Below are 19,073 nucleotides of genomic sequence, written 5' to 3'. Positions count from 1 at the left end.
TTTGATATAGGATAGGCTAAGCATCGACAATGGATTGGAAGCTAAATTTTACTTAAAAAAAAAAAAAAGAAAAAAGATCATTTATTATTGAAGAACTACATTGTTTATACAAGAAAAATAACATCCTGGTTACAGCATCCTTTGATGCAACACATATAATGACAACTAATTCTAATGGCCAACTTTTGCAGTTGAAATATATTATGCATAATGAAAGAAAACAGAAAATATATGCATATTAAAACATACAGGAAATGCAAAATGTAATTACAATTAAATATGTATTAGTGGCTCTGATGTGACAGAATACCCAGGTGCAAAAGTCGACAACCTTCTATTTGAATTCACACCGACAATGGAAGGTCCTAATTCAACAACTAATCTAGTCCCTGAGAGTGGGAACTGGTGAGACAACGTAAATCATGAACGGCTCCTGACAGGTGGGAAAGAACGAGGAGTACGAAGTTCAACCTTCAGCCGCGATAGCGAGCCGAGGTTCTGGTAAGCGCAGCTGCTGACACAAAGTGAATATTCGCAGTAAGAGTTGACTGACAGACCGATAACAGCAGGATCAGAGAGAAGGAAGCTGCTGCCACTGGAGCAGTGTCAGAGCTTGTCTGTGGGTGTTTCTGTGAATGAGACAACTCTACAGTTGGATTAAAAGTAGAAATGCCAAAAAGGCTCACAAAGCTTCTTTTAAAATCCTTTTGGCAACACTTTTGAATTTAACTTCCTTCACAAGTGATCGTGCAAAATCTTATCTTAAGCAATAAATGGAATTTTAATTTCTAGACAGAAGAAGAAGCAGAAGAAATATTCCCTGCCACTGCATTGTTTGAAGCCAGTAAAACTCTTATTCACATTTTCCAACCGTCAATGATATAAAGCAGGGATGCGCCGATCAGGATTTTTGTTGCCTATCACCGATACCGATCAGCCAGAGTGTCGATCACCACCGATCACTGATCACATGGATTGACAATTCATATGTAAACAAAATGATGAGACCTTCGGTGCACTTCATGTGAAAAAAATGTGTTGTGATTGGCAATGACAGGGAATGATCGGCATTCAACGATCACACTGAAATCGGCCGATCACAATCCCTGACCGCTCGATCAGAGCATCCCTAATAGAAAGTCCTTCTTCCTCCCAAACCGCCCCATCCCTGGCCTCCAAGCGGGAAGTCAGAATTCAAAAACACAGTGTACCTGTTTTACGGAGAGGGAAGTCATCTTTAGTGTCATAGGTTCCCAGCATTGGATGATGGTAGGCTGACAAAGCCGTCTGGGGTGGAGAGCTCTTGTCCAGAGAGCTGTGTTGGGTTTTGCTGCCACAGAAAGGAGCAAAATAAGGATCACTGTTCACCACATGTCACACGAAAAGACAGAAAAACAGAAAATCTGGAGTGAAGCTTGAACTCCAAAGGGAAGAGTGGTGATTATAAAATACATGCTTCTATAATTTCCATAAATAACTTATTGATTAAAGATTTTTTATAGCAATTTCCAAGTATAATCCCAATTACGAGTTTGCTCTCAGAACAATTTCTGCCATGCATATTGAAGGCACAGTACTGTCCTAAAAAGATGCAGTCTGACTGGCTTCCCAATCATAATACGTCATTGTTTGCTACGCTATAATTATTAAACAAAAGAAATGATTCAAGAGTCAAGACGCCCTTTGACTTGGCTGTTATCTTTGATCAACCACAGAAACGAACCAGGGTGCGCCTTAAGATAAGCTAATAAAGACACAATTAAGAAAATGACCACGGGTACATCCGAAAATCATGATCCTCCATGGACACACAAAGAGACAAATATTAAAAAAGAAGCATTACAAAGTTGACTTCTGCCACCAGGTTGTCTCGCCTGATATTCTTCAAATTGGGGCGATAAAGTAAAGGTCTGTCCAAAGACAGACTGTAGTACTTACCCATACCAGTATCTTGGATCACCAGGCAGACAGTGGTTGAAGTTTCGCTGAGCCAGTGCTTTCTTTTTATTCAAGACGAACTCCTGAAGCCGCAACTTTACCTCTGTACTGGCGACGGCACCTGCGTAACGAGAGTGGCCAGCACAGCCGCATCATGGAAGATGAGAAAAAGATGTGTTGTTTGTCAAAACAGGCAGCAGTGTTTTCCCTAACTCAGTGTTTTCCTTAACTCAACATGCTGATAATGTAGCCAAAAAATACAAAATAGAGGTCGCTGAGAACAAATGAATCAAGTCAGGCTGCTCATTTCGTACATTTCTTGCATGGCAATCATCAGTTCAAATCGTTGATATGTGGAAAATAGGTACATTTTTCCTTGTGACAAAGAACTGCAGCTGGGTGACTCACACTAGATGAAGAGCCATCATGCTGCACTGAAGCTGGTGAAGCTGGTGCAAAGTGACAGTGACAGCCACTTCCACTGTCACCGCTGTTTTAAGTTGTCGCAGCCTCATGGACGACATGAGTACCATGAAAGTGGCGGGCATATTTCTGTCATGCAACAAAAAAAAATCATGCTTTTTTGAAGATATGCTGATATTCAACTGTGGGGAGTGTGTAAGGTCAGGGAGTTCTGACCACGAGCCCAGGTGTGCCTGGCGCTTGGACCCTGCTGTGTTGAGGTGAGCGTGTCTTCCATTTGAAGCTGGATGAAATGAAGGTGAGCATTACTGGAGGGACACATACTCTCTTGTCCTCTTTCCTTGTGCTTGAGTTGAAGCAGTTTGTGCTCCCGCTGCTGTTTCTCCAGTTCCTGCTCATTACGCTGCTGCTCGATTTTCCTCTGATGCTCCAGCAGCTCTTGTTGGTGTTTCAGTGCCAGTAAATCCTGTTGGTGCTGGTGCAGAGGAACAAAACGATAAGAATCAACTGTAGACAAGATGAAGAGAATCAAGGTTATTTTGTATCAAGTTCAGTTTACAGCGATGGAATACAACATTATTCATAGGTAACATGTCTTGATTCAACTGTACATTTTCAGTTTGTCTTCTTCCTGTTTTTGGCTTGCACCATTTTCCCAGGGTTCACGGCTGGAGACTATCAGACTCGTTTTCTGTGACAAGTCACCAGATTATATCCTTTCCTAACAGGGTGTTGGAAATCATCCTGTTACTGATCAGTCTTCTTTATTGTGGACAAACACACATGTGATTTGATTTCAGACTTCATCAGCAACCTGAGTCCCTATAGTTCACCATTGTGAGAACCGTCAAGCCTTGTCATCCTTAGTCATTATAGCAGCACAACAGGATTTTGACGTTGGTTTCTCAGTGAACAGTCATAAATCGCTGAGTATGGTTATCTAGCAATAATTACAACAAACCTCTGAACAGCACAACTTTGTCACCGACCCATGTGACCACTGCACTCCTTTACGGGAGGATGCGTGATGTCACGCGATGTAGACAGTGCTAGTCATCATGGCAGTGCATGCTCATACTGAACAGTCCAGAGGGAGAAAATGGTAACCCAACAACAGTGCATATAGTAGTTGCAACCGCACCCTGAGGACTGAGGAACAGATGCTGAAATGGCCATGTTTCTGTCGGTAAGTCGTTCACTGTGTGCACTGTTGGTGATCGGTGTGCTATATATAAAAAGCGTACGGCTGTAATGCTAACCAACGTATCAATCTCTGCAAACCATTTTATTATATTTACAAGTGTATCGTGCACCCAGCCAAACAGATCAACAGAAAGGCTAACAAGCTGACAGTGAGAGAAAGACATTTCTAGAATTCCCTTTGAAAGTACACGGTGGATTGCGTGGTGTAAATGCCATCTGTGACTGTTTCACCATGGCCTTTCCCCAAACAAATATGTGGACAGTGGGGCAGAACTGGAGACAATGATTTACGAAAGTGTGCAATTACACTCTTTTACCAGTGGCGGCACCAGAAACAAATTCAAACTACATTGTGCTGCTTTAAAAAACGATTCTGACTTTCAAAAAATGTCCAAGATAGTTCCCAAAGCGATCTCTGTGGCTACAGAGCGGCAGGTTACACACTCCACTTGAAGTGAAGGATACTCACCCAGGGACTATTGCTACTAAACCTCTCTTTAAAAGTTGACATGGTGGTACTTAAACTGGATGTCTGACATGAAACATTCACTTCTATGTCTACCAGACCTGAACATCACAAGAACTGCCACCAGATCAGGTTGCAGCCACACTGTCACTTAAGGGGACTCATCCTTCCTCCTGTCCTTCACATTCCTTCTGTCCTTCACAAGGACTGATCAGGAATTCTGCTGACTGGCACTGTTGCTGTATCCAAGGAAGACCTCTGCCTCCAACTGTTTGATTGCCAAGTTACATGAGGAAGAGCAGAGCCATACCTTAATGTGCTCATGCAGCTGTGCCTCATGCTGCCGCGACAGCTGCTCATGCTGCCTCTGGAACTCTGCGATCAGTATCTGCCTCTGGAGCTGCTGCTTGTGTTTGAGGGCTACCAGCTCCTGCTGGAGCCGCTGCTCCTGGTGGTCTGGAGGGAGGATGGACATTGTTTTTTACAAGGAATCAATAGATTGAGCAGACAGGCAGAAAATAAATCGGCAGTACTCACTGACTACAGGTCCGTTGCTTGGCTCAGAGGATGCTAGGCAGGCAGCGGTGGGAGGCGTCGGGTGAGGCTGTGGGAGCAATCCGAATGGATTCTGCTGGTGATGGTGGTGGTCAACTATGCGCAGATCCATGGGGAGGATGGGCGTGGTGGCAGGAGGCACTGACGTGGGCAGCACTGCCGTGCTGACGTCAACTGGTGAAAAAGAACGATCAAATTCTTAGGTGCCAGTAGAGTTCAGGTTTGGTTTTGTAGATCACAGGAACAGCCATAGAACTGGGGATGGAGGACATGACCAAAAAATGAAATCTAGCTTTTTAATAAAACACTTATGCTATCACAAAATGTTTTTTTCTCAGCTGTGAAGAAGTTTGGCAAACATCTACGGTAAATCATTTCATTCCACTGATCTGGACATCCTGTGGCCCCAACTTTCCTTGCGCTCACTTGTCAACTGCTGTTTCTTTCTCCACACTGACATCTGTTCGCTTCAGTTTCTGCTCCCATAAACCCCACAGAAGTTCTGACAGCACCTGAATGCATCACTCGAGCGCCACTTTTACAATCTGCCAACTTTCTAAAAGCCTGGCAAAACTGAACTCTTGAACGAGAGCAGAACAGAGCAGTGAACGGAGTAGATGTTGAGCCATAGGAAACAGGAGAGCATGTTATCAGGGAACAGAACTCTGTACTGATTGACACCACAGCAATGAATCGGCTACCAGAGGTTACTGTGTACAACATGGTGGAAAAGAAAACAGCTATCTGATCAAAATTTTGGCCAACAACTAAAACGTCATCTTGGCTGCAAATCATTTCCGACACCATTTTCCGTCCTCAAGTCTGATTAACATCTGAGGGAACGTTCATGGCTAAGGTGACAGTGTGTTGGTCATAAAAGCTGACAAGAGCATCTATGCCGAATGAGGGAATGCCACCTGCAAATTAATTCCACGAGTTGGATGTAAAAAGCAGATTATGTTCGGTTAACTGCCTGGTCTGCAGACATGAGCACTACTAAACTCAGAATCCCATTTAATTGCTGCTGTGGCTGCGTGTTGTTGTTGCGAGTCCGGGAACATAAACTCAGTTTCAGAGTTGTAAAACCCCAGTGAGAGCATTTGCAAACAAAACATTCCATTTGTCTGTAATTGGTGCAGCGGGTCCCTAGTGTGTCGTCCTGCAAGTATTACAGTGAACACGGCAAACCTTTATGAACATTTGAAAAGATTAATTCAGGGAAATCCTTGCACATTTTCCTCTCCAAACACACACACTCATTGCAGACTGATGATGACACACGGCGACAGAGAGGGAGAAAAAAAAATCCCCCTGCAACAACATGACTTTGGTAGCAGGGATTTGCTGACACGCATCCCGGCTTACTGTGTGTGTGTGTGTGTGAGTGTGTGTGTGTGTGTTGACTGCAGTGTTATTCTGTATATTTGCGCTGATTTGTGTGTCACGTGTGGCAGGAGGGGATATGTGTATTTAAAAAGAGATGATGAACGTTAGTGAGCTGATAAGTGAGTTATTTTTAGAAACCACTATGAATGCTGACAGTAAATACAAGAAGAAAAAGGGGACTCGGAAGCAATACAGTAAGCCAGGAAATCTGTTTGACTCTGCTACACATGCAACCATATATCTCCCTAAAAAATAAATAAATAAAAAATAAAAACAGTTTATAACAATCTCACATTGATAAAATGGTATATTTTCTTCTAATATACAGTATTTTACAGAAGTGTGCATGCATTTTGAGTTCTTTCATTTGCAAAATATACAGTACTTATATTACGTGTAGTTTTCCAAAATGGGGCAGATTTTCACAAATTATATATCGCTTTGAAGACAATAGTTTTTATTTAATACACAAAATATTGTATATTAGAAAAAAAGGCCAACTGTATTCAAATAATTCTATAATAACTAAATAAATTGCAATTTAAGACCACTCCAAAGTTCTGGAGCAGAGGTCACCAACAACACAGCAACAGCAGCTACTGTGCTCCATGATGTGACATGAAGGGCTACACTTCTGAAACGTGATATGCATATTATGGATGATAAAATAAATTCCTCTAATACATTTATCAAATCATGGGTTGTTTTCAACTATTACCGGGGATGTCCCAGCATCCTTGCTCACACTGATACTGGCCTATTTCGCTGTACTCTACTCTCTTATGATGCCGACTGATTCCTTCTACAGCGCTATCAACCTACCTAACTATGACACAGGTAAGTCTGGTAGGCAAGTAGGTACTCCCCGGTGCATGGCATGGAACCACCACTCCACTTCAAATCTGCAATGGCTCTATTTTTTACAGACCTCCGAGCGCCATCGAGGATCATTGAGACAGGAAATCTGACTGCCAGCGTGCACGAGATTGAGGATTTAGTATGTTGATGGTAGTTTTAAATGTGTTTCATTCAAGAAATCGCTCAATAATGACATTAGTAGTTACAGAGACTGACTTTACTGAATGATCAGCGCTACCCCGCGCTGGGTAACATTATGGTACTGCTACTTAATTCCAACATGGTGCTTCAACTATAGCGTGCGGTCCCGAAACATACAGGAACCCCCGTGATAAAAGGGGGAACACTGCATGAGTAAAGCAGTAGGCAGTACCAGGATCTTAGATATCATATATAAGCAGATACAAAGATTACCCAGGGTAAATGTTGAATTAGATTTGGCAGTGGTGTCATGTTTGTTTAGGGAACATGTGCGCAAAAAACTAACAAAGCATCATTTAAAAATGGTTGTTATGGTATTATAAATACAAAACCAAATTACAAATCACAAAATCAAACACAATAGGATGGTTTTATTAAAAAATAGCGGGCTTTGAGGGCTCATGGGCACCATATTGGTGACTCCTGGTCAACTTAAATCACAGCACTTAGGGATGAAAAACTGGGAGAGATCAGCATCGTTCAGATCAAAGGACAATTGCACTTGTGTGGGATAAAGGAAGCAAAAGTGACAAGATTTAATGAACTAAAAGTCTGAGAAACTTGCAGTGGTCCTTCATAAGAGACACAGCAGCAGCTAACTACTTCCTGTTTACATAAGCGGTAACATTCTCAATGAATGACATGAGGAGACACAGACAAATGCTTCCTCGCACTGTAATGTCTAACAACTTTTGCTTTAATCGTCTGCCACCAATCCAACACAAATAATGACACTGGTTCCAGCAGCTTATTGTGACTGATGCAAGAATTATGTTTAATTTATTATTATTATTAGTATTATAATTCCAAAAACAATACAGCAGCAGGTACAGCACACCATAGGAGGATATAATTCTTGACAATTTTCATTGACAATTCTTCTAAGATTCATCAAATAAGCAACATAAGGAGCATCATCTACAATCTACAATGTGTTCAAGAAACATCTTAAATTATTTGTCAAATTTCAGCCAATAATACCTTGGATAACAACATGATGCCTCTGAATAGCATGTGGTCATTACATCTTTCATCAGGCGGCAGGGGAAGACTAAAACTACAATCACCACTCTGTTTATTGTTACCATGGTACCTTACTGGATAGTCTGGGATTCATTTCAGTAAGCTGTAGGAAAACACAGTCTGGGTTTCTGCCGTAAATGAACAATTACGCACCTGAGACTGTTGCTCTGTGTTCATGTTCATTATCGCAAGCCAAATCGAACTGACTCGTACATTTCAGCATCATTCACTTGACAGCAAGACCACAATAATAAGTGAACTGAAAAAATCCAGGAAATGATATAGAATAACATAGTGTTAAGAGTGTTAAGAGACACACGTCCAAATTTTAATCTGTTGTTTGTTGTCGGATTTCAAATATTACATCCAAATATCTCCACAACCTTTCAAGTTAATTTGAAATCGGACAAACCTCCGTGGAGGAGGTAAGAAAAAAAAATATTATAAACTGCTGATTTCAGATGGATGAGAGCTATGATCACATTCCGTTCTATTTAATAAACAAAAGTTACACAGCAAATGCCAAAACTGAAGAGAGCGTGATGTTCAGTCTCGGATGATCAATTCTACACTTCTACACGGAAACAACACTTAGAGTATTTTCCACTGGAATCCTGAAGCATGCACACGTGTTTAAAGAAGCTAGCTGCCATTTGGCTGGGGGTTAAATCCCAGATGTTGTGCAAGTACCGCACAACTTTTGAACTTGAAACTCAATACAGAGCAAGAAGACACCCACCAGTAAGTACATCTCTCCATATAAACCAATGTGTGGAGATGAGAGTGATGAGTAATCATTGAACTTTTCAGAACCTTGGGGACTTTAGGTAGCTAAGTTTGCCTGAGCCATAAAACAGTTGATGAAACATGACTCCCAGTCAAACTCCTGCCATCAGATCGTCTACCTGGTTACTGCTCTTGTGTTAGCCTTGAGTCCAGAAGGGCATGAGTGTCAGATGTAATGAAATTCCCTCAAGGCGACTGTGATATATTTGGTACATTCTACTGCCATGAGTAATAACTGACCATGAACTGTGGCTCTTGAACGCCTTTTCGGTTATTAAGCTGAGGGGAGAGCTGGAAAAGAAGTACAATTTCAAATTGAAAGAACCCGCACTTCAATTTCTTGTGATTGTTATCGCCTCAGTAGGAAAGCGGCTAACAGCAGAGCCGGGACCTGCCAGTTATCAATACCCTGAAACCAGTGGAGAGCATCTCCAATCCATCACGGACGCCTCAGCATCCCCCTGTGGCCAATGAGGATGTGATGGACTTGTGCTGACTCGCTGATTTGGCCAATGACATCTTTGGTAACCAGGCAGGTTTTCAGTGCAGGAGGAAACTTGACACTGCCCAACAGGACAGCAGGGGAAGAGAGGGGGGGTGGGTGTGGTCCGGCCAGACAAGCTGGTGCTTTACTGGTGTGTCAGTGGCTTCTGCACTGCTCGGCTCGGTCATCTTGTTCTCTACCTCTAATGGGGTTTATATGGCAGCATTGCAATGCTGTGGTCACCAAAAAATATTGTTTATAGAAAATATTGTTTTGACATTCATTTATTTTTTCGTACAGCAGGCCGCAGCGAATGTCTAAGATTAAGGTTAAATTGAGTCGCACAGGCTCACTCACTAGCTATTAAATATATTAAAGTAGGTCTGTGGATTTGAACATGAATAGAAATAGTTTTAATGAGCTGCTCATCTTAGAAAGCTGCTAATAGCTGCTTTAGCTTTCCAGTCAATTTAATCCAGGTTCAGATTTTTTTATTCATAATGACAAAATATAGGCCCAAATCAAATTTGCAACATTTATTACACTTACTGAGTAACATCTATTGATTTTTAAAAAACAAACAAAAAAAAAAGATGACCACTTTTGGGAGTGTAAAGTGGACTCCTAAGTATGGGCGACGAGATCTCAGGCTATGACATTTCCCGAGATTAAACACTGCAGTAAGTTAAGTTTTCACAGGTAAAAGCCTATCAGATGTTGAGTTATCAAAACGTGGATTTTGTTGAGACTGATGGTCACGGGTTTCACGGCCTCGAAGCCCGATGAGACTACACAGATTAATCTTAAAATAGCCTTTCATGTAGCCAGTCACACACAAGATTGTTCTCTCAGTCCCGGTCTAGAGATATCCTGTTTAGTATGGACTTGCTTATGCCTTTTTCCATGTCTAGCCTTCAGTTGCCTCGTGCAAAACTCACACCACCCGACTGAGGTGGTCCAGGGCCAAAATCCCCCCGTCAAGATGGACTCTAGTCCAGAGCCAAAGCCGGTATGTTGTGGTTCATAGGTCATATTTTAGAGGAAAGGGACTTTGTCATGAGTCAAAGTCTACAGCGTGAAAGCTGCCAGACTTTGATGACAGGGGGCGGGCTGGGTTTTTCCAAGCCCTCTCCCAGCATGGGGAGCCCCTGCTGAGGAGAACCATACATCAGTCATAATCATGCAATTTTATGTTAACTTGAGTCAACTGTTTCTTTTGCATCGTGCAATATGAAATGCATATATTTACACTCAGAAGCTTTTTGGGTAGATAATTGAGAGGAATAACTTATTAAAATGCATGGATGCATGGATTCCACAAAACAGCTTTTCATAATGTATTATGACTAAAAGAGTTAAAAAGCCTACTTGTACAGTTGTATAGTTTGTCATTTTAGTTTTTCTAAATGGAATTATATTCACGTCTCATCAACCCAGTCTCATAGCTCAACACATCTTGTAAGATGAGAGTCTTATTACACCCCTACCATTATAATCCTTTTTTTTCCCTAGTACAAGACTGGACTTTTTGTACGCAACACAAATACAGTAAATAACAAACTCGACTGCTGACAGCTGATTGGCTGTGAAACACACAGCCTTGCCCACACTCTGCCCTAGTTATGGTGGACGAAGAATGACAAACCTGTGGAAATTGTGTGCGTGTTAAACGATGCTTGGACCTCTGACCCACAAACTTGTATGTTTGTCGCTTCCAGATCAACAACCCGACAGAAAGGCAAATAGGAAGATGCTTGTGTTTGTCGTTCTTGCCTGCGCCCATCATTCGTGTTATCCCAACAAAGCCCTTTGTCAGTGAACCGTGATAAACTTTCAACCTGGCACCCCTCACCTCGCTGTACATGCAAACATGTACGCACACATGCCCCTCAAACTGTTTACTCACAAGCTGTAAACATCAAGCTCAAACAAACAAAACCCTTTGTCATGGCATCAAGCAGCTGAGTGCATCTCAAATGGGGTGCCACTCCACATATTAGCCTGTATGGAGGGTCAGCGGCAGCTATTATAGGCCTCCTTTCATCATCATTTTTTCCCATACGCACTTCAGCTGGCAGACGTGAAGGCCTCCCCTCCATACGTTGAAATGGGGCTCAGGACCCCAAAGTTAGCATGTCAGAACCAAACTATTTCTGTACATGAGGGACTTGGAGCGTCAAAAGGGCCACTTGTTTACATCATGACACCATCTGAACACAGACCTAAGGTGCGTAAAGGTATTTTCATTAATGGTGAAATAAGATTCACGTCTTCTGGAGAATGCAGACAACTAGTAAATGATTATGACTGCCAACCCAGCCGGTGTCTAGTCCTGTCCAGAGATCAGCCGAACTAAACTTAAGAATCAAACCACAAGGTACAGTCGCGTCACCAAAAGTGGCGAATGAGAAGATGCTGAAGGCTACAGCATGGATTTTCTAGCCTAAAGTAGTAGGGATACCAAAGCCAAGGAGCCAGGTGATGCAGTATGGGCCACTCAGCAGTACCATCCAATGGTTTAAGTTGTTCTATTGGGGAGCAGCAGCTATTCAGAATAGAACTGAATAAAAGCAATATATTTGGTTGGCAATTTACAAGTACAAGTAACATCAGACTTACGACGGGGATCGGTTTCCGACCAACCGGTCATAAGTCGGATTGGACGTAAGTGGAATGCCATTCAAAATAGACGCGAGGGTCATAGGTACTACTGTAGTGGTAGATGGCTGTGTGAGAGTGAGATGGTGGGATACTGTGCTGCCGTAACTGTCGTACACATTGCCGGGCTGCTACGTGCTGCGGTGCCAGACATTGAATAAAAAAAAAAAAAAAAAATAGGCATCTGCTGGCCGTGGTTGTAAGTACGGATGGACGCAAGTCGAGCAGGTCGAAAGTCGGATGTAAGTTGTAGTTCCAACAACGACAAATGACATGACATATGTCTTTTGAACTGAGTCACCCAGACTACATAAACAAAACCAGTTAAATAAGATTCAAGTGACACAGTTATGCCTGGCATTTAGGGATGCAACTAGTCAACGAAATGAAATGAAAAATGGACACATTCAAGATTTAGCGTTCAACATTTGCCAAACAACTACCATTTACAAACCTACTATCATCAAGACGAACGCTTCATATGCATCTTAAACATTCACTGGTTTCTACAGGGTGCTAACGTACAACATTACATCAGAATCACCCTGAAAACACAAATAAAATGGGTACTAAAGTGCATGAATTGCAAACAATCCACCAAAACAGTGACAGGCCACTTGGCCGGACGGGTTCCAGCACACAACAACGCTGTTGTCACGTCTGAGTGAAAGATTCATGGTCGCTCTGACAGGACTCAGCGGGAATCACAGCAGAGCGTCTGAGCTACGACAGCTCTGGGAACAACAATCCTCAGGAGCTTGTTTACAGTAAACAGATGATTGTGTACAGCAGACAAGCAGGGCAGTGCGCAGTTCGCAGCGGGGCAGAAGCACCTGTGGGGTAATTAGCCCGGCTTACATAAATGTCACTATGTGAATTTTGGATAGGACGGTGGTGATTCAGAGCCAACAGGAGCAGAGGTTGTTAGAGAGACAAAGGCATTCCTAAAGAAGGCGACTCTCCTTGCTGTCTAGAAATGACGCAGGCTGATTCCTGTCAGTAGCCGATCATAAAGAAAGTACTGTAAATAAAAGACTCTTGACTGACAGTAGCTGTGTATTTCTTTTCACCACATTACTGCATTTCTCAGCAACTATATATCCAGTGATTTTGGTTTGATTGTTGTTATCATGTTATTATGTAATGTCACCTTAGGGCTGGTCATTAACAATAGAGTCACGTCATTTGCCTGCAGACTAAAAGCTTCATCATAAAGTGTGTGAGCGAGCAGCTGGATGGGCACAGTGAGGGTTGGATCCCAGAGGACACAATGTTTTTGATCAACTTTTTTTGCTTTTTAATATCAATTCTGGCAAAAGCTGACGTCAACAGAGCTGGTGACTCTGGATTCTTTTTTTCAATAAGACCAGCTCTGACTCATCCTCTACTCCCTCCTCTCATCGTTTTCTCCAACAAGCACAAGCCCCTCTGGCTTTTGATAGGGAAGACGTAAGTCTGTGCGCTCATTTATGGTGAGAACATCTCAATCTAAAATGTGAGCCCGGGCAAATGAATGACAAGAACAAGTGGAAGCAGATAAGAGTCTTCCCAAATGAAGAATGAACAGTTGCCACTGACATCATGTAACCCAGCAGGCCCAAACACCCCCCCCCCCCACAATAAACACACACACACACACACACACACACAAGTGCACGCACGCACACAGACACAGGTGCAGACAGGAGCGGGATGCAAACGCCATGGTGACTGATGGGATTGAGGCCAACAATTGGCTGGTCAGGGGAAAGGGGGGAGGGGCTAAGGGGAAGAATGGACCAATAATAGATGGCAACAGATTCAACACATGGTCTGCATGTACACTCAGCTCAGTGCCCAAATGTTTGGTGCGCGCAGACTCACCCTGGAGCTAAAGCATGTTTTGCTTTAGGTCAACGCCTTAGGTTTCTCCAAACAAAACGCTCAAATTCAGATGATGTAAGGCGAGTGATTCACAGTGGCGAAAACAAAGCATTAACTCTAGGACTGAGCTGAATCAGTACACTCACCAATTTTCTTGTTAGCTGAGGCTGGTCACTTCGGTAACCTCCTGTATGCATAGTGAGGTAGGAGCCCACACGTGGAGGATTATTCAAGAGAGGGGGTTTCAAAGTGATCCACAAAGGGGAAGTAGGTGCAGGTTTTTCTTCCCACCAAACAAGCACACACAGTCTAACAAATCAGGAGTCCACATAAACTGTGATAACAGTCTTCATACACCTGACTGGTGAAAAGGTGATTGACTGAACAGAAACTGGCACCCACTGCGGCCCTTTGAGGACCAGTTTGAGACTCCTGTTGTAGGGCAACAGTCAACAACCAACATGAACTTCGGTTGTAGAAACGGCGAGTGCTTTTTTTGCATGATGGGAGTAAACAATAGTGACAGATTTGCAGAATATAATGAATACTAAAAGTGACAACAAAACACCAACAACTAAATAATCCCAATAGTCATTTCATTAATAGACTTTTTATGATGAATCAAAGGCAATCAGAAAGGTGATTAAATGTTCAATTTAGTGACTCCAGCAACTGGAAATTCCTAATTTAGCATCAATGCATGTCATAAATGATGATAATTCTGCAGCAATAAATGTAGCATTACCTGAATCTTCATTCAACATTAGCAGTCAACACTCAGTACACCTAGTTGGAAGGCTCAAAGAATTTCCTTTATCCCAGATATGCAAATGTGCATGTTGTTTATTTTTTCATTTCTATTTCTTATCATTTATTTTTGTTTTTGCATACTCTTATGTTTCCACCTGTCATGCTGCTGGAAAAGGGAATTTCTCTTCGGCGATTAATAAAGTATCTATCTATCTATCTATCTATCTATCTATCTATCTATCTATCTATCTATCTATCTATCTATCTATCTATCTATCTATCTATCTATCTATCTATCTATCTATCTATCTATCTATCTATCTATCTATCTATCTATCTATCTATCTGTCTATATACCTACAACTGCATTCACCACTCAACCAAAACATTAATCTTTTCCTATGATGCATGGTTTTTCTAATCTGTTTAATGCCTGAATGCCTGATCATTCTTTTTTTGTTCTTACTTGAAAGCTACTAATATTGTAGATGCACATTATCCTCAAGTTAGATCATGTTAGGGTGTAAGTGCATCGCGCCTCATTAAATAAGATGACATTCAAATATTTCAGACTTCCCATTTCATAGTGTCATGAGGTTGATCTAAAGGACTCTACAAAAAGTATGCAGTGCCATGACAAAGAAGAATCACTGTGTGTGTTCATGAAATAAAAAATAAAAATAAAATAAATATAAATAACACTTAAAATAAATAACACTTTGGGTTTGGGAAAAGCCAGATGTCCATTGTGGTTGAAGGTCAAGGTTGAAATGGAATAAAATAACCAAATCTAAGTCAACCTCAACAATAATTGAAGAACTGAGAAGAAGATGAACAAAACTGTAGACACTTAGCTTGTACTAAGGGAAAGAAATGTGTTTTCTTTTAGTTAATCAGGGTCATCCCAGGAGACCCCTGTATCTGAAAGTGTTATAGTGTCAACAGCTGTTTTTATGAAAAGTTATTTTTGTACAAATAGATGTTTACAGCTTGTTTTTTACAAAGCAAGTTGTTAAGTCAGTTGTTGACACGGTGTGTTGGGAGGTGAATGAGCTGGGGCAAGGGGCCTATTCCAAAATCCTGGCTAAAAGCCGGGCACTAAACCCCTAAACATTTATAAAGATGTTTTACGGGAAACAGATTTTGAACTACATACTTGTTCTGAAGGCACGCCCTCTATCTCCAACAACACATAATAACTGAAACATGTTCAGCATATTCAGGAACTACAGGAAGCACGAAGGAAAAAAAACAAAACATGCCAGCTCCTTATGTCACGGTTAAAGTTGAACATGAAGTAATACTTGCCACTGCTCTTTGGAGTGAGTTGACATCCATCACAGAGTGGCAGGGCCAGCCTTACAGTACAGAGGTTTGTCTCCAGCTCAAAGGAACCAGGGGACTTTCTGAGAGGAGTTTGAACGCTAGTGCCTTTTGTTTTGGTGATTGTTTTTCCCTTGAACTAGTGAGTGCAAAAACAAATGATGACAGTAAATTGTGAGTGTTATATTGGTTATCCGTGACAGACTAGCAACCTGTCGCCCCAAACTGCTCGAAGAATGGATAAATGTGGCACATGGATGATACAATCACTACATTGGTGGTCCCAATTACGCAGTCGCATCTGCGTGCCCTGTCAACACTGCCTGGTCCCCCGATTAAAAACCCATATGAAGAAGAGGGAGCCACAGGATCAATGACATATTTGGGTAACAACGGCTGTCATGCGTGGTCAGACTTATATGCAGCAGAATTGTTATGCTGCAAGATGAACCAAGTCAATTCAATTCGTGACAAGCATCACAGATTAAATTAACTAGGGTGGCAGGATTTATGACTTTATTTTTTTTAAATACATTGTTTCTACAATGTTAGCACATTCAATTGTGTAGCCTTGTGCACTGAAGTGTGACACACTGTTGTGAAACCTTAGAGTCAGAACATAATACGCCTCGATCAATGACCATAAACTGGAAGAGACTAAGTGTCAACACTTTTTTGTGCTGCTTAAGACCCATCACTTTAACATATCTACTCAACTTTCATAAAAAAAGGAAGAGAAGAATTGGTGTTGCTATCGTATGCACAGTTATAGTTAACAAATATTTGTGTGACAAGGGAGCAACAAAAAGTCAAATCAAACCTTTAAGCGCACACAATGAGTCACACGGTAACATGAGCCAACCACTTACGGCAATGTAAACGGCCACTATAAAGTCATTTGGAGTATTATCTAAGAATGCTCAGCAGCACAGACACTAATTGTCTTCCCTGACTTCGATGAATGAATCTGTTAAATCGAGATCTGAAACAGAAGCACAGAGCAAATCGCCACACCATGTTGTTGAGAACTGGACCTGAGCCACGAGGTGATGATCACCAGAGCTTTACTTTACGATTTGGATTCATAGTACAAACAAACTTCCTTGAAAACCAGTTACAAACATTTGGCTTTGGAGGGTACAGTCACCGCCATCTGCTCCATTCAGTAAAACAGTTCCTCAGAATGGTGCTGAGCAAGAATCTCCATACATCAGTACCATTCAATAAACACTGTCACAACTAAAAGCAGCACGCCCACACATCAAATTAACATGTACACACAGAGAGAGGGTAACACACACACAGACACTCCTCTATGGAATATCTACACCCATTAATAAGAATATATAAGTCAGCGTAAACACTTGTATCACACAGCACCAAGGACGTATTTCAGCGTGTGGACTCAAAGAGTTGCCATGAAATACTGAAGTAATAGTGTTTCATAAATAAGTAAAATCCAAAATAAAAGCGCTCTCACCCATCAGTTGTGCTTAGCTGGCTGTCCGATTGCTCTGTGTGTGAGTGGAAAAGTGTGTTGTAACAGAGATGAGAGCTGTGAAGTCCGTGGCAGAAAAAAAGCTGCAGACAAATTTAGTGAGAAAAGCCTGATCCCTCGCTGCCTTTCACTCTCTGTGTGCCGTCTCTTCTCTGTGTTTGTCTCTGTGACGAGCTATAGTCTGCCCTCCAGCTGCCACCCTCTCTCTCTCCCTCCCCCTTGTCCTCCCGTCCCCTCCCACTCTCTCTCTCTCTCTTCCTCCCTCCATCTCGCTCTCCCTCGCATCACGTCACAGGGCAGTCTCAGGCATGTCGAGCATTTAATGGGAGTCTCTCTCTGTTGCTGCATCTGACCAGCCAAGAGGAAGAGGGGGCCAGATTGTGACCGTGCTCTCACTGGACTAGACAAACACTGCTGCTTTTATACACATTCTTGTGCCGCGAGAGCAGAGAACCATGTCCATGTGTTCACCTTGTGGAGTGCAACTAGTGTCTGTGACTAATTATTCAGGCTAACGGAAGCCAGCGTGAAGGCAAAGTGTCCCTATCACCAAGACATTTGTAGATATTTTGAGCTATTGCCACAAAAATGAACTGTATTTGCAATGTGGAAATATTTCTTTAAAGGTTCCCAGACGATCCTAGGTTTTAGGAAAGTTGGGGATCCCTAGGCTTAGATATTACCAGCAAAGGTTTTCCACTGAGTTGTCTGTTTATAGTCAAGTTTGACTTGCAATGTCAGCAACTTCTCAATGTTCGCCAGTCAGCCCTCTCTGTTAAGTAGGATTGTTAATGAAGCACAATGAGTTGTCAGACACCCCCAACCCTAAGGAAGAAAGTCCAGGGGAGAAACCTGGAACCAGTATTGCAGTGAAGAGAAAGTATATTCATCTGACCCCTAACTTGCATCCACAGACAACCAGCTTTCCCCACTGGAGTCTGGCTTTATTTTACACTTAGTTTGGAACGTGTCCATTGACTAAAGGTTGAAGGCACACAAACAGGACCAGATCATCAATGAGAAGCACTGATGTAACTCAGTTCACTGAACTGCAAACCCTGCTCACCGTGACGATGCCTAGAAGTCCTGCCTATGAAAACATCTGTGTCGAGGGAAAAACCACACACACCAGAAAGAAGAGCCTTATTACGCTGTGAGAGTCGAAGACAACGAAAAATTTCATACCGCTAATTAAAACTTTTATGGCACGACAACAGGAAAAATAAATCATGGCTTCTATCAAGTTAAACTGCATACAGTTAGACAAAGGATGCAGAATTTAGAATCAAACTATTATTAATATATATATATTTTTGCTGTAAGTTAGATGGAATTAAAATATAATAATGCCCTTTATGCTCTGTGCTGTCCACATTTTTCTCATATATATATAGTGATTTAAGAAATCAATCAATGAGTTACAAGTTTTACTATTAATTAATGACAATTAATGTAATTTAAATATTTGAGAATGCAAATGAAAGTCACATTGTGCATTGGTGCATTGAAAAATATTCCCAGTGAATGAAGGAAACTTCATCTGCAAAACTGGCACGTTAACGTGTGAATATTGCATCGTCATTATGCAAGTGTGTTATGTAGTTGTGCTTGTGTGTTTGTGTGCTTGTGCACCAGCTATTTTTGAAAGTTCATCCCAA

At 41.8% G+C, this 19,073-nt stretch overlaps 1 protein-coding gene across 3 annotated transcripts in view; it reads right to left on the bottom strand.

Annotated features, from left to right (window-relative positions):
* The window catches only part of hdac4 (histone deacetylase 4), a 124,327-nt gene that overhangs the window by 45,032 nt on the left and 60,222 nt on the right, over positions 1 to 19,073 (bottom strand). For 2 of the 3 annotated variants that reach the window (XM_053876647.1, XM_053876648.1), the window contains 5 exons: positions 4,568 to 4,759; positions 4,341 to 4,486; positions 2,686 to 2,836; positions 1,939 to 2,059; positions 1,212 to 1,330 (listed from right to left, as the gene is read on the bottom strand). In XM_053876647.1, the coding sequence (XP_053732622.1) occupies positions 1,212 to 1,330; positions 1,939 to 2,059; positions 2,686 to 2,836; positions 4,341 to 4,486; positions 4,568 to 4,759 (729 nt within the window). Of the gene's footprint in view, positions 1 to 1,211; positions 1,331 to 1,938; positions 2,060 to 2,685; positions 2,837 to 4,340; positions 4,487 to 4,567; positions 4,760 to 17,397; positions 17,605 to 19,073 lie in introns of those variants that run through there. The other variant, XM_053876649.1, reaches the window with a different exon arrangement.

This window comes from Synchiropus splendidus, chromosome 10, assembly GCF_027744825.2.
Source record: "Synchiropus splendidus isolate RoL2022-P1 chromosome 10, RoL_Sspl_1.0, whole genome shotgun sequence".
Taxonomy (NCBI): domain Eukaryota; kingdom Metazoa; phylum Chordata; class Actinopteri; order Syngnathiformes; family Callionymidae; genus Synchiropus; species Synchiropus splendidus.
This window is presented reverse-complemented; position numbering and strand designations above follow the sequence as displayed.